The 16591-nt window shown below is 43.3% G+C and overlaps 1 protein-coding gene across 1 annotated transcript; it reads right to left on the bottom strand.

Annotated features, from left to right (window-relative positions):
- Window positions 1-892: 892 nt before the first annotated feature.
- On the bottom strand, window positions 893-4039 carry LOC142283532 (protein kinase C theta type-like). The gene is made up of 8 exons (XM_075333125.1): window positions 3905-4039; window positions 3601-3692; window positions 3409-3471; window positions 3117-3255; window positions 2817-3008; window positions 2575-2703; window positions 2294-2481; window positions 893-1474 (listed from the first exon to the last, which is right to left on the bottom strand). Exons 1-8 carry the CDS (start codon window positions 4025-4027, stop codon window positions 1444-1446), a joined length of 957 nt encoding a protein of 318 aa, XP_075189240.1. The 5' UTR covers window positions 4028-4039; the 3' UTR covers window positions 893-1443.
- Window positions 4040-16591: the final 12552 nt, after the last annotated feature.

The following is a 16591-nucleotide window of genomic DNA, read 5'->3' as shown; positions in this document are numbered from 1 at the left end:
GCAAACCTAACACTAGTAAACCTAAACCTAATCTAAGGCTGGTATTTTTTTAGTTGTATTTTATTATTTTTCTTTTATTATACTTTTGTTGTGTAAATTTTATAAAACCCAGAACACTAAACCCTAACCCAGCTATTAGTAAAGACAGAAAGAAAAAATCATAAGATAAAAAAAAATAAATAAAAATTAAAATGCAATCTGATTAGGGGGATGACAAGGGGAATGGTGTTGGGGTGATGATCTGGGGGTGATGATCAGGAGATTAGGGTAGGGTTCATTGATTTGATCTTGAACTTGATTCTAACTTCACTGACAGGACAGCACTTGTATCCCTCTTATCTCCCAGAACAACTACAAGGAGAGAAGAGAGAGGCACAGGACCACCGTTATGTAACTGGTCTCGTTCATGTTCTCCCGGTTCTCTGTTATTCCTGGTAGTTGAAATCCTGGAGATTTTGCAGCTCTGGGGGCACAATTTCCTTATTCCCTATTTCCTGAGTGACCGCCATTTTAATGCGCATTGGTGGTTGTTAAGGGGTTAAAGAAACATTAAACCATTGCATCAAACAGGGAACAGTGGCCAGGTCCGTACGCCTGGAAGTCAGTGGAAGTGTCACCTTAGGAAAGAACGACTGAATCTTTCAGAAATCTAGGGACTGAAGGGAGATTTATATTGAGGTGTTACTCCCTGGCTGAGATTTTAGTGAAAAAACACAATCATAGGGGAAATGTATCCAAATTATTGGAAGGAAGAGTAAAGCAGTGACCCATAGTGACCAGGAGTTCAGCCCTGATGAGAATAAAAATTAATACAGTACACCCTGTTCTCTTTAAGGGTAAATAGAAAAAAATACTTATACATAAGATATAAATTGAAACTATTACTAGCACATGATGGTGAATTGTCCTGTTTATTGCTTGTAAAAGTCCTCTTAGGTTCCTCTATGCCACTAGTGGTTGTAGTAGGAGATCCACCTAGGGCAGAAGATGACAAGTTGCCATTGTTTTTATGTTGTGTTTATCCATCGGCACTCAGGAGAGGAAAAACCCCCTGTGGGGGAAACCTCTAGGGAACCATGGCCTATGGATAACTGTCCTTCCCTGGGGGCACAAGGCAACATGCCATCTAGAAGTTCTGGTCCACGGTCATTTTACTGACTCCTGGTAGGATTTTCATGGTCTTCATCTTCTTCTTGTATTTGGACACTGCAGAGCACCAGAATGTAGCAACACCCCCATCCTTCAATAGGAAGGAGTGGATATGGCTGCATGTTACACTGCAGGTCACGGCCCTCAGGACACTCCTAGTGTTGATTGATTAGGAGCCAGGACTGACAAGTAGTCAGGAGTGCACTCTAAGACTCGTTGGCTCTTTCTGGTGCATATCATTTCCATTAGATGCTCTGCTGGGGCATGTCTTCAGAGCTCTTTATTTCCACCATCTTATCCTCCTCCAGATTCTGTGGTAGGCGACCTTCACAAAAAGAGATACTAGGTTAGAAATAACTTTTCCATATTAATGGGACACATGAAATGGGATTATCTTAATGGGAAAACACCTCCAGATTTGGCCCCATGGGCAATCAGCAAACTGTAAGCAACACTAAAGGGTGCTTTACACGCTGCAACATCGCTAGCGATTGCTAGCAATGTCGCGAGCGTTAGCACCTGCCCCCGTCACTCGTGCGACATTTGTTGATCGCTGCCGTAGCAAAAATTTTTGCTATGTCAGCGTCAAACGCATATACCTTGGCAGCGACGTCGCTGTGACCGCCGAACAATCCCTCCCTCAAGGGGGACGTGCATTCGGCGTCATAGCGACGTCACTGCGGCGTCACTAAGCGGCTGGCCAATAGAAGCGGAGGGGCGGAGATGAGCGGCACATAACCTACCACCCACCTCCTTCCTTCCGCATTGCTGGTGGATACAGGTAAGGAGTTGTTTGTCATTCCTGTGGTGTCACACATAGCGATGTGTGATGCCGTAGAAATGACAAACAACCTCGTTACTCACCTGACAACGATATTTGGTGTTTGGGCGATCTCTCCAAAACCAACGATTTTAACCACTTTTGCAATCGCTGATGGTCGCTCGTACGTGTTACATGCTGCGATGTCGCTAACGACGCCGGATGTGTATCACAAACACTGTGACCCCAACGATAAATCATTAGCGATATCGCACCATGTAAAGCACCCTTAAGAGTTTTCCTCACTACACTGTGCTAACTGATTCTCATGGGACAAGATGGGGTTTCATGACCCCTATCCCAGTCCCATTTACAATGACTCACCTGTGATGGGGTGTTTTAGGTTTCCGATTAGGTGTTTTAGCTTTCTGCATCTGCTTTACAACCTTCCATCCATCATCAGCAAATGTGAATCCACAGAAAAGATTTTGATTTTTTTTAGCCATTCGTGGTTTAGTGGCTTCGGAGAAAGAAAGGACATCTTTCAATGCATCTGATGTCATCACTGGTGGCTGTGGACAAAATATTCAAGAATCAGTGTTTATAAAGAAGTCACACAATAGAGATGTACTGCTGTCACCATCTTCTCTGGGTCATATACTTACAGGTGGTAGGTGGAATGGTGGAGATGCTTTGCCGCCCTCTATTTCTGTCCAGTTGATCTCCGTAAAGAATGGATGATCTTTAATGTTGTCCACGAATTTCTGCCGACTCTTTGGTGACTTATCCAAGAGCTGGGAACATACAATGAAGACATTTATTCAGCCTTCAGTTGTTATCCTTTTTTATTGTTGTGTTTTTCATAGTATTCAAAAACTTTATTACTGAGTTGTGCCTTTATACTCACCCCCTTTATGACGGCTTTGACTTGGGGGTCCAGTTCTTTTGGAAAGGCAGGATCATCATTGATCAGTGCCTTCTCGATGTTCTCCTCACTTTCATCTTCACTGAATGGATATCTGCCAGTAGCCATCTCATATATCACAACACCAGCAGAGAACCAGTCCACTGCTGTGTTGTATGGCTTCTCTAAAAGAATCTGTGAAGACATAAAGAAGACAATAAGAATATTGACCAGACAGCGGAACACATGGAGATGTCCAGTCTTGTATTGAGATAACTCAGGGACATGTAAATGATTCCTCACCTCAGGAGCCATATATTTAAGCGTCCCGGCCCATCCTGTCGTTTTTGCATTGCCAAAGATGTTCATCACGGCAAGACCAAAATCAGCAATCTTCAAGTGACCATTGTTGTCCAGTAAGATGTTGTCTGATTTTATATCTCTGGTAGAAAAAAAGAGATAATAACATATTTATTATATTAACCCGGCGGAAGACCCCATTGTGGCCTGAGATAAAAAGTGTCTACAGAGGGCATTAGGATGAGGGTATAAGACTATTCATACCAGGTCTACATAGAAAGTGTGCCGTACTTACCTGTGTATAATGCCTCTGCTGTGGAGAAACTGCAGCCCACAGATCAGCTCAGCTGCAATAAATCTGATGAGAAAAAAAGAAATCCATCAAAATCCAATATTTCATCCACTAAACTAAGAGAGTGATAATGACATAAAGCCGTATATCCCTGACAACCATTATCTTCATCTAATATATGACATTCTAACTTACCTGATGGCTGGAATGGGAATAGGGGCATACGTTGTGATGAAGCCTCTAAGGTCTCCTCCACTGAGATATTCCATGGCGTAGAAAACATAGTCCTGTGTAAAACAGAGGAAATAATGAGGGTAAATGAAATATTGTCGATATGAGGCACTGGTTGCACTGGTTTTAATCAATGTTCTTCTAAGTCACATTCTTTTAACAAATACTATGACTGTGACCTAGAAGAACATTGCACACAAATTGGCAAATAGAGTAGATAAATTTAATACATTGATGACTCAGAAATGTTGGATTATGAGCCTCTTACCTGGGACTGGAAGGTGGCAAAAGCCCGAGAAATGAATGGACTGTTCCTAATCATCTCCAGGACCTGTCGCTCTATCAGGACATCGTCTCTTGAGTCCTTGACTAGGAGCCTCTTCTTCACCATCTTCACTGCCAGTTGTTTATGGCAGGCCTGATGTGTGGCCAACATGACCTGGAGGATACAGAGAGTTAGAACTGGAGGAAAGGCCTGAGCTGCCATGAGATGTGATGAGAAGATGTGAAGCAGTGATGCTCCTAGAGTCATATTACTGCTCCACATCAGACACATGAGGAAGATGTCACCACAATGTCTAATACTTACTTTACCATATGAGCCCTCTCCAAGGATTTTATGGAAGGTGAAGCTCTCCACTCCCGTCACAATGATGGGAGATTCAGATGGTGTTATACCTGGTGGGGAAGAGAGAAATAAGATGTGACAGAAAGCCAATATCTGTATGTGAATATAATAGTTCATGCAACACAATCTCCATTTTGTTACATTATCTGACTTCTTACATAAATCTCAACTTTCACTCTTTATTTGATTTGTCTTAATTTTTACTTTTTATTATATATCATAACCTCTGCTCTAATTAAGTTTTTTGAAACAATGAACCACAGCATTACGCAAAAAGATAACCACTGCAGAACCCAAGCAGCAGACTATAATCAAAAAATATATTATAGGGAAGTGTCTTACCATTAACAATAAATTACATGCTTTTTGATATAAATGATGTAATTCATTATTAATAATTTGATTATATTATATTATGCTATATTGTATTAAGATTGTTTTATCTTTCATGTATTATGATTGTCTTATATTCTATGTCTTGTTAAATACTTATTGGTTATTTTCTAAAACCTGCTCTTACTATAATAAAGGGGGGATAACAGGTTTGGCCCCCAGAGAGACACTTTGATGTACACACCATGTGTCTATGTATTTTGCTTCTCCATCTTACCACTATCCCCAGAGGGAGATGGCATACAGACAATAGGCTATAGGGGGCTTCATAGAAATACCATTTCTGGAGCCCATTGTATTTCTGCAGTAAGAAAATAATAGACCTAGCTAATGCCAAAGTGGCCTCCTACAGATGGGTACAAAAATATAGGGGGGTACCAAAGAGAAACAAGACCGTAATCATAATAAGTGGGTTCCTACGAAAAATCCTGTCATTGACTAAATTTGGGATATTGGGTCTCTGTGTCTTAGATCTGTACTCACCTGAGAGCTGCTCAGTGTCAGTATTGGGGTAAACACTGGGTCCATCCACAGCTTTATCCCCCATCGCTTTTTCCATTTTTTTCTTTTTCATGATACTCTCTGGTATTGGGCTTCCAGGTCTTTTTGAAGCTTTGATAATGATGCCATCTTTTTCCTTGTTTTTCTTTTTCATGATACTCTCTGGTATCGGGCTTCCAGGTCTTTTTGAAGCTTTGATAATGATGCCATCTTTTTCCTTTTTTTTCTTTTTCATGATACTCTCTGGTATCGGGCTTCCAGGTCTTTTTGAAGCTTTGATAATGATGCCATCTTTTTCCTTGTTTTTCTTTTTCATGATACTCTCTGGTATCGGGCTTCCAGGTCTTTTTGAAGCTTTGATAATGATGCCATCTTTTTCCTTTTTTTTCTTATTCATGATACTCTCCTGTATCGGGCTTCCAGGTCTTTTTGAAGCTTTGATAATGATGCCATCTTTTTCCTTTTTTTTCTTATTCATGATACTCTCCTGTATCGGGCTTCCAGGTCTTTTTGAAGCTTTGATAATGATGCCATCTTTTTCCTTTTTTTTCTTTTTCATGATACTCTCTGGTATCCGGCTTCCAGGTCTTTTTGAAGCTTTGATAATGATGCCATCTTTTCCCTTTTTTTTCTTTTTCATGATACTCTCCTGTATCGGGCTTCCAGGTATTTTTGAAGCTTTGATCATGTTTTGATTGGTGCCCTCTTGTTCACCCTCTGATGCTTCTATTCTCCTCTTTCTTGAGACCTTATCAAGTCTCTCTCCCTTTCTCTTCCTATTATTCAGCTCCATAGATGTCGTTTTGGGCTGAGGAAGGTCCTGTCCACCTCTAGGGCGCTCCCGGATGTAGTCTAGAACTGCTCCCATGACAGGCCTTCTGCTTTTCAGTCAAATATTTTATATCAAACCAAAATTTGCCAAGCGCAAGAAAAATTGCCCTCACCCACTAAGTGATGAAAACAACTGGATAATATTCAGGCTGCAGAGACATTTCATTGATTCCGTGACATCACAAAAGCAATTGTGACATCATCATATTCTAATGATCACATGACATGACAGAGGGGCCAAAGCCAAAGGTCAAGTGACATCACAGCGGAACCAAAGCCAAAGGTCAAGTGACATCACAAAGGGACCAAAGGCAAAGTTGAAATGACAGCAATGATGGGCCAGTGACATCATGAGCCTGGCTTATAGGCCTGAGTTTATTAACAGTTGTAAAGTTTCTGTATAATTTCTAAAAAGCTAATGTCACACCAAAATAAAACCTTTTCAATACAAAACCCTTAATTAATATTAATTTATATTTTGACAGCTTTTCTTTTGCATTTACACAATTTATCACTTATTTTAAGTAACGTAAAATATTGATAAGAATGGATATGTTAAAAATGTATATTTATTTAAAAAGTTATTTATTTTGGGTCAGTTTTGATAAATGATGTCCATTTTTACAGGTATTTGCCATAAAGACTTTATACTTCAGAACATTCGTATTCAGATTAGATATTCTTCAGTGAGCAAAATAGCCTGGACTCTACACTGATATAAAAAGTCTACACACCCCCATTAATGCCAGGTTTTTATCAAGTAAAATAATCATACCAAGAAGACTCATTTAAGAACAGTTTTCCCATTTTAATGTCATCAAGAATCTGAACAAATGAATCGAGTAACAAAGGAGTGAAATAAAAACAAAAAAACTAAATGAATGTGATGACACACAGTTAGGTCCATAAATATATTTGGATACTGACACAAATATTGTTTTTTTTACCTGGTTACTGAAACATATTCAAGTTATAGGTATATAATGGACATGGACATAAAGTTCTGACTTTTAGCTTTCATTTGAGGGTATCCACATTAAAATTAAATGAAGGGTTTAGGAGTTTCCGCTCCTTTACATGTGCCCCCCTGGTTTTAATGGGCCCAAAAGTAATTGCACATTTGACTCTCAGGCTGGTTCATGGGCCGGTGTGGGCAATGCCTTTGATGTTTTGTTCTCAATTAAGCACATAAAAGGCCTGGAGTTGATTTGAGGTATGGCACTTGCAATGGCACCCAAGTGCAAAATTTTGACCTGGCCCCCTCCTCGTCCCCATCCCCCTCGTGCTACAGGATAATTATGCTAACACTTGGCTCTTAACCTCAGCACCCAGCTTTCCCATACTCCTTTATCCTGATATAATATCTAGTATTATAATGCACCCACCTAGGCCTTCATATGTAATAATGCAGCCCCCATAGTATTCCATATATTATAATGCATCCCCCATAGTCCTTCATATCATATAATGCATCTCATAGTTCTCCATATATTATAATACACTCCCCATAGTCCTCCATATAGTATAATACATTTTCCATAGTCCTCCATATAGTATAAAGCACCCCTATGGCCCTCCATATATTATAATGCAACCCCTATATACCTCCATGTAGTATAATGCACCCCCCAAACGCCTGCATATAGTTCAATGCACCCCCATAGTCCTCGATATAGTATTATTTAACCCCCATATAGTATCATGTAGCCCCCTCAAAATAATCATGCAGCCCCCATAAAGTTTCATGCAGCCCCCATAAAGCATTATACAGCTCCCATATTCTTCCATATTGTAGCATAGAACTCCCATATCATTTAATGCACCCCTTAGTCATCTGTCTGCCATGAATAAATACATACTCACTTCTCCTTGTGCCCCCCCGCTGCTCCGGTCCCCTCAGTATGTCCACTGTTCTGCTGCTCGGCACATCTCAGCACAGTTTGCAGTAGTGATGTCATCATCGCAGTCCGCTGTGCTGACACATCAGAGCGCAGACACAGCGGGAGAATGATGAGAGAGGAAGCATGATGCTCACTCGTCATTTTTTTCAATTGTATTGGCATCTGTGATGCCAATACAATTGAATGTGCAATCCCCAGGGTCGGTCGGAAGGCGACCCCTGCAACCGCGATCGTTCTGCCCCTGGGTGCGTGCATTTTGAAGTTGTTGCTGAGCAGTAAACATGCAGTCAAAGAGCTTTCCATGTAAGTAAAACAAGCCATCCATCATCAGCAAAAACAGAAAAAAAAAATCTGAGAAATTGCTACAATATTTGAAGTGTCTAAATCTACAGTTTGGTACATTCTGAGAAAGAAATAGAGAAAACAATAGTGATCTCAACAAACCAAAAAAACCTGGATATCCACAGAAGACAATACTGCTGAATGATCGCAGAATAATTATGATGGTGAAGAAAAACCCCTTCACAACATCCAACCAAGTGAACAACACTCTCCAGATTATAGGCATATAAAAATCTAAATCTACCATAAAGAAAAGACTGCATGAAAGAAAATACAGAGGGTTCACTGCACAGTGCAGCCACTCATAAGCTTCTAGAATAAGAAGGTTAGATTGGTCTTTGCTAAAAAAAGAACCCTTAAAAAACAGTACAGTCCTGGAAGAACATTCTTTGGACAGATGTAACCAAGATCAACCTCTACCAGAATGATGGAAAGCAAAAAGTATGGTGAAGGCATGGTACAGGTCATGATCCAAAGCATACCACATCAAATGTAACACTTGGCGGAGGCAGTGTAACGGCCAGGCATGCATGGCTGCCAGTGGCACTGGATCCTTAGTGTTTATTGATGATGTGACACAGGACAGAAGCATCCGGAAGAATTCTGGGGTTTTCAGAGACGTATTGTGCGCTCAAATCCAGTCAAATGCAGCCAAACTGATTGGTCGCCATTTCATAATACAGATGGACAATAACCCAAAACATAAAGCCAAATTAACGCAGGAGTCATCACCTGATCTCAACCCCATAGTGCCGCATTTCATTTGTTAAAGACTAAACTTTACATAGGCCTGCAACACACATCCGTGTTTCCAGTACGTGTTTGGTACATTTTTGCACGTACCGGAGACACGGAGACACGGACACAAATGTTACTCTATGGTAGATGGTACACACACGTAAAATCACACGGAACGTGTGTCCGTGTGGTAAGTACGTGTGTACGTTTTTCTACACGTACGACATGTCCGTTTTTGGCTGGCAGCACGCAGGCACGGACCCGCTATAGTCTATGGGTCCGTGCCTGCACACAGAGTATGTCCGTATTCAGCACGTTTCGTCCGTGTGCGTTTTTAAATGAGCGATCTATTTTTTTTTTTATTTTTATTATTAAAGTCAGTCTACTTACCTTATTTTCTGCTGTTCTCAGTCATACTTACATTGGTGCTCGGTCTTTTTCTTCCCCCGGCTCATACTTAACAATCCACAATCACCAGTGCGGCGAGGAACAGCTGTGCAGAGAATACGCGGCAACAATTACTTTGAAAATGCCGGCCGCTGATTAACCAATCTCGTATTCCCTGCTTTCCATACACACAGGTGCCTGTGATTGGTTGCAGTCAGACACGCCCCCCACGCTGAGTGATAGCTGTCTCACTGCACCCAATCACAGCAGCCGGTGAGCGTGTCTATACTATGCAGTAAAATAAATAAATAATTAAAAAAAACGGCTTGCTGTTCCCCCCCCCATTTTAATACCAGCCAGATAAAGCCATACGGCTGAAGGCTGGTATTTTCAGGATGGGGAGCCCCACGTTATGGGGAGCCCCCCAGCCTAACAATATCAGTCAGCAGCCACCCACAATTGCCACATACATTATATGCGACAGTTCTGGGACTGTACCCGGCTCTTCCCGATTTGCCCTGGTGCGTTGTCAATTGGGGTAATAAGGAGTTAATGGCAGCCCATAGCTGCCACTAAATCCTAGATTAATCATGTCCGGCGTCTCCCCGAGATACTTTCCATGATTAATCTGTAAGTTACAGTAAATAAACACACACACCTGAAAAATCCTTTATTTGCAATAAAAAGCACTAACAAATACCCTCGTTCACCACTTTATTAAGCCCGAAAAACCCCTCCATGTCCGGCGTAATCCACGGAGGTCCAGCATCGCATCCAGCTCTGCTACATGAAGGTGTCAGGAGCTGCAGCAGACACCGCCACTCCTGTCAGCTCCACAAAGCTACTGAAGAGAGCCGCGCGATCTGCTCAGCTGTCACTAAGGTAACTCGTGGCCACCGCTGGTTCCTCCAACTGTGACAGCAAGACGCCCGAGTGACAGCGATGTCACAGGCGACTTGGTGTCACAGTTGGAGGATACCTTACCTTACCCTTACCTGGGCATATGGTGTGTATGACATGGTCAGATACATCCGGTTTACTTTATGATAGAGGGACTCTGAAACTCACAAAGCCTATGCGGACTATGCAAGAACTTCCAAAAAGAGAAGGAAAGAGGGCCTCTGATACACCCTGAATTAGACATAAAAGTGGGTAGTGGGACTGCTACACTCACAAAGACTATGCACTAAGTGCAAGGGCTGCCAAAAATTAGAAGGAGGGACTGTAATATACCCAGTAAGAGACGTAAAGGAGAGACTGTGATTCAATTCTGATGCAATTTTACAAAGAATATGACTTCCGAAACTTCCAAAGGCTTTGTACTCAGTGCAAGACCTAGCTAGAATTCACAGGACGGATGGTAATACACACAGCAAGAGACAGAGAGGAGGCCTCTGACTATATTTTGTGTCAATTGTAAAAAGATTCAGACTCCTACCTTTGTACAGCCTATGCACTCAGTAGAAGAACTATCTAGAATCCCAAGGAGGGATTATACATGCAGCAAGACATCAAGAGACGGAGAGGAGATACTCTGATTAAATTCTAGGACAATTGAAAAAAATATCATCTGCCATCCAACCGACAACCTGTTAGCACTGTTTGGACTTCAGGAGTGTTGTCCCCCCCCCCCCGCAAAGTGGGACAGTAAGGTAGGTCTGGTGGCTGATCCTTTTCGTTGTAGTCACGCAGCAGGCACAGTTTCTCCTACCTCCATGCGTGCACCATCAGTAGCACATCCACTTCCCCATTCGTTACCGCATGGATGCGGCTAACAACTGTATTAACCCCTTCACCCCCGGCCACTAAAACACCCTAATGACCGGGCCATTTTTTGCAATTCTGACCAGTGTCACTTTGACAGGTTATAACTCTGGAACGCTTCAACGGATCCTGGCGATTCTGAGATTGTTTTTTCGTGACATATTGTGCTTCATGTCAGTGGTAAATTTAGGCCGATATTTTTTGCGTTTATTTGTGAAAATTTAGGAAATTTGGCGAAAATTTTGAAAATTTCGCAATTTTCAAACTTTGAAAATTTATGCCCATAAATCTGTGAGATATGTCACACAAAATAGTTACTAAATAACATTTCCCACTTGTGTACTTTACATCAGCGCAATTTTCGAAACAAATTTTTTTTCCGTTAGGAAGTTAGAAGGGGTCAAAGGTCATCAGCAAATTCTCATTTTTCCAACAAAATTTACAAAATAATTTTTTTAGGGACCACATTACATTTGAGGTGACTTTGAGAGGCCTAGGTGACAGAAAATACCCAAAAGTGACCCCATTCTAAAAACTTCACCCCTCACACTGCTCAAAACCACATCCAATAAGTTTATTAACCCTTTAGGTGCTTCACAGGAACCAAAGCAATGTGGAAGGAAAAAATGAAAATTTTACTTTTTAACACAAAAATGTTACTTTAGCCATAAAATTTTCATTTTTACAAGGGAGAAAAGAGAAAGTACACAATACAATTTATTGTGCATGTTCTCCTGAGTACGCTGATACCCCATATGTGGTAAAAATCAATTGTTTGGGCGCACGGCAGAGCTCGGAAGGGAAGGAGCGCCATTTGAATTTTTGAACGCAAAATTAGCTGCACTCATTAGCAGACGCCATGTCGGGTTTGAAGACCCCCTGAGGTGCCTAACCAATGGAGCTCCCCCACAAGTGACCCCATTTTGGAAACTAGAGCCCTCAAATAATTTTTCTAGATGTTTGGTGAGCACTTTGAACCCCTGGGGGCTTCACATAAGTTTATAGCGTTGAGCCGTGAAAATAAAAAAAAATTTTTTTACCACAAAACGGTTGCTTCAACTAGGTAGCTTTTTTTTTCACAAGGGTAACAGGAAAAAATGCACCATAAAATGTATTGTGCATTTTCTCCTGAGTACGCAGATACCTCATATGTGGTGGAAATCAAATGTTTGGACACACAGCAGTGCTCGGAAGGCAAGGAGCGCCATTTGAATTTTTGAGTGCAAAATTAGCTGCACCTGTTAGCGGACGCCATGTCGGGTTTGAAGACCCCCTGAGGTGCCTAAACAATGGAGCTCCCCCACAAGTGACCCCATTTTGGAAACTAGAGCCCTCAAATAATTGTTCTAGATGTTTGATGAGCACTTTGAACACCTGGGGGCTTCACAGAAGTTTATAGCGTTGAGCCGTGAAAAGAAAATTTTTTTTTTTTACCACAAAACGGTTGCTTCAACTAGGTAGCTTTTTTTTTCACAAGGGTAACAGGAAAAAATGCACCATAAAATGTATTGTGCATTTTCTCCTGAGTACGCAGATACCTCATATGTGGTGGAAAGTAATTGTTTGAGCGCATGGCGGGGCTCAGAAGAGAAGGAGCGCCATTTGACTTTTCAAACGCACAGACGCAGTGCACTGATCGGCCGCTGCAGGACGCACGGTCGGATGCGATAAAAAAAAGCGTCGGGGATACGTAAAAAAAAAAAAAGTCACGCCAAAAATTGACCATGGATGCAGATCCGTTATGTGCATCCCTGATCAGCGCTTGGTGGGACGCACGGACGGATGCGATACAAAAAGCGTCGCAAATATGGAAAAAAGTCACGCCAAAAATTGACCATGGATGCCGATCCGTTATGTGCATCCCTGATCAGCGCTCGGCGGGACGCACGGACGGATGTGATACAAAAAGTGTCGGGGATACGGAAAAAAAAAAGTCACGCCAAAAATTGACCATGGATGCCGATCCGTTATGTGCATCCCTGATCAGCGCTTGGCGGGACGCACGGATGGATGTGATACAAAAAGCGTCGGGGATACGGAAAAAAAAAAAGTCACGCCAAAAATTGAGCAGGGATGCCGATCCGTTATCTGCATCCCTGTTCAGCGCTTGGCGGGACGCACGGACGGATGCGATACAAAAAGCGTCGGGGATACGGAAAAAAAAAAAAAAGTCACGCCAAAAATTGAGCAGGGATGCCGATCCGTTATCTGCATCCCTGATCAGCGCTTGGCGGGACGCACGGACAGATGAGGTGTAAAAATGGACAGGGGATACGGAAAAAAAAAAAAAAGTTATACTCACAGTACCCAGAGGACTAGCAGGAGGATCTCTGACCAGAAGAGCTGCAGAGGAACAGATGGCAGAGAGATGGACAGCTTTACAGGAGCAGCAGGCAGATCAGCAGAATGCCCAGGAAGGACCCAGCGATGGACGCAGATGTGATCAGGCCGGTGAAGACAGGTAAGAGGACGTCGGGGGAGAGCAGAGGGGGAGAGGGGGGGGGAGTGAGAGCAGAGAGGGGGGGGGGAAGCAGAGGGGGAGGGGGTAGAGCAGAGGGGGAGACCGGAGAGGGAGCTGCAGAACAGAGATAATGGGGGAGGCAGTCAGATCGCGGGGGGAGCAGATCGGGATGTCGGGGGGGGGGGGGGTTGGGGGGAGCAGATCGCGGGGGGGCACGGCAGGGGCTACCATGGCAGCGCGCAGGGGCACCACGGGAGCGCGCAGGGGCACCACGGGAGCGCGCACGGGCTGGCTGCAAAGTGAGCACAGTACTCACGTGCAGCAGCGGTGACAGCTAGGGCGGCGGCGGCGGCGGCGGCGGCGGCAGCAGCGGCGGTGGCGTGGTACCACAAGTACCAGCCACTGCACGCTGCAGACATGTTGGGGGAGGGCTCGCAGGCCAGCACAGGCCTGGGGAGGACGGCCACCGGCAAATCACACCGCCCCACTGCACACTGATTGGAGCGATTGCGCGTCATAGCACGATCGCTCCAATCAGTGCTGCAGGGGCTGGGGGCGGCATGTTTGAGGTCCACCTATGATATGCTGCAGCAGCTGCGGCATCTCATAGCTGGATCTCACAGGATCGCACTAATTCGGGCATTATTTTTGCCGAAATTAGTGCGATCGATGTGGTTGGCGGTTCAGATTTGAACAGCCAATCACATCGATCGTCGATAGGGGGTGGCGATGCCGCCCCCCCTAGGGTCAAGCAAAGGTCCCCTGCTGTAAGAAACAGCAGGGGACATCATTTGAAAGCCGTTGCTATGGCCACGGCAATCAAATGAAGTTTAGGCAGTAAAATTACGTCCCTGGTCGTTAAGTCACGTTAAAATAGGACGTAATTTTACTGCCCGCGGTCGTGAAGGGGTTAATCAGTAATAGTTATTTGGAATAGATGGCCATATTTGCAGAGTCTGTGTGGTTCAAGAACAACAGAAAACTGCCACAAATGTCTATGTTTGTAATTTATACCCTGTAATGTATTTATCTAGGGAGCAGTGAGCAGTTTGATAGCCCCATTGTTTATGTAGTTGTTGGAACACAAATTTGAAAAATTACTATTTGCATTTTTTTCACTCATTTTTATTATTTTTTTTATACATTCTAAGAAACACACTTACAATTTTTTTACACTAGTTTTTCAATGTAATTACCAGTCCAGCGAGTCACACGTAAGGGCCAGGTCCCAACCGACTCGATGTGCGTTTCGCAAGAAAAGCTTCGTCCAGGAGCATATTTTACCTTATTTACCACATGCGCACTTTTGCGAGCGTAACATCTTCCTGGGGTGATCTACAACCACAGATAAGATGAGGCTCACAGAGTCTCTTCCTCCATTTTCTGTACTTTCCTGTTGGCCCTTCTGCTTTAAAATGAGAGTTGTAATTATTTGCAGTTCTGATGTCATCCAGTTATAGCTCAGGCAAGATCACGGCTTCATCTATGATCCATGATGTCACTCCCTTGTAACCCTTATTTCAGTGGCCAAATTAAATGTGTGACGCACCTGCAGCTATCGAACCACTCTGATCCAGGGTTGCTGTGGCTCGACATTCTCCGGACCCGGGGGCTTGTGGCCTCTGAAATGTAAAGGTGGGGTATTTACAGGGGGTAGGAGTTCGTGATGCCACCCGTGGTTCCCAGTAAGAGGAGTACAGCAGCTGCCAATGGGAGTACCCGGGTGAGATGGAGTGGGGCAGCCAGATGACGTTCCCTCTACTGGTAGGGAAGGTCCCTGGACTCGGGATGATAAGGTGTAGGGGAGCGTGATGCAGGTTGGACGCAGGGAAGAGCAGCATACTCCCTCAGGCCGTGTTGGTGTTGATGCGACTCTAAAGCAGACTCTGACAGAGGAGTAAACCAAGTCTCTGGGTACCACTGACGCTTGAGGGGAGCATGTCCGGGACTCCGTTCCCGTTGGTATTGCTAATGGTCTGGAGCCTGCCTCAATGCACTGTCTTTTAGAAGTTCTAAGTGACCCCTCGGCCTGAAGCTGTCGGGGTCCCGCTTCCTATCTTTGGATAGAGGAGCTGTGCTCTCGATGACTGACACTTGGGATTTCAGTGGGCCGCATAAGCTGGAAAGCCCTATCCCCCTCGTTGTGTTGGTGCATTAGATCTCTGAGCTCTTGGGGAAAGTTCATAAAGAGTCTACACTCCACATATGAATTATCACGTTGCGTGAAGCTATCCTGTTTCAGTGTCCAAGCAGGCATTGGGGATTCTCAAACAAAAAAGTTATAGGAAATAAAGGAAAAAAAAAAGCAACAATGAAGTTAGAGCAAAAAGGGAACTGCAGGGAATTTTTAATTGACATATATTAGAAAAGTGATTAGATTATTTGGTTTTTGACTGCCCTTTTAATTCCAGATCACTATACATTTTGTATTCAGAAAAGGGAGTCTTCTAATGGAATAATGGCAATAAACTGCGTTATAAGATTACTCAGGTTCTGATACTAAAGCGGGTGAAATAAGTATTGAACACGTCACCAATTTTCTAAATAAATATGTATCTAAAAACTCTGTCCTCCCTCCCCCTGGAAGTGCTCCGCATATGGCTGGCTGTATGTGGGTAGAGAGCCGAACTGCCCAATTATTGACTTCCATAACACTCATTATTTGAGTTGAGCCCTTTCAGAGCATCTGACCTGATTGACTAAAGTAACTACTGTAGTACCTGAGTATTTTAGTGCTCGCCCATCATTTCTGATGGCTTATAAAAACTTGTCTAATTACCAAGGTGCCACACAAGAAACATATCATGATAGGTAAAACCAGTGAGCTGTTCAAGACCTTCACAACCTTATTGTTGCAAAACATACTGACGGCATTGGTTACAGAAGAATTTCTAAACTACTGAAGATTACAGTCAGCACTGTTGGGGCCATAATCTTGAAGTGGAAGGAACATCATTTCACTATAACCCAGCCATGACCCGGTGCTCCACACAAGATTTCAGATAGAGG

Source organism: Anomaloglossus baeobatrachus, chromosome 2, assembly GCF_048569485.1.
Source record: "Anomaloglossus baeobatrachus isolate aAnoBae1 chromosome 2, aAnoBae1.hap1, whole genome shotgun sequence".
NCBI lineage: Eukaryota > Metazoa > Chordata > Amphibia > Anura > Aromobatidae > Anomaloglossus > Anomaloglossus baeobatrachus.
Note: the sequence above shows the minus strand (reverse complement) of the source record. Positions and strands in the feature narration are given on the sequence as shown.

Excerpts from the sequence above, each read along its gene's own strand:
- LOC142283532 (XM_075333125.1), bottom strand. The coding sequence starts at position 4,027 with ATGGTGAAGAAGAGGCTCCTAGTCAAGGACTCAAGAGACGATGTCCTG. Across the intron at positions 2,482-2,574 it reads CACCATTCCACCTACCACCT|CCACCAGTGATGACATCAGA; the intron begins GTAAGTATATGA and ends TTTTGTCCACAG. Across the intron at positions 1,475-2,293 it reads CCTAAAACACCCCATCACAG|GTCGCCTACCACAGAATCTG; the intron begins GTGAGTCATTGT and ends CTTTTTGTGAAG.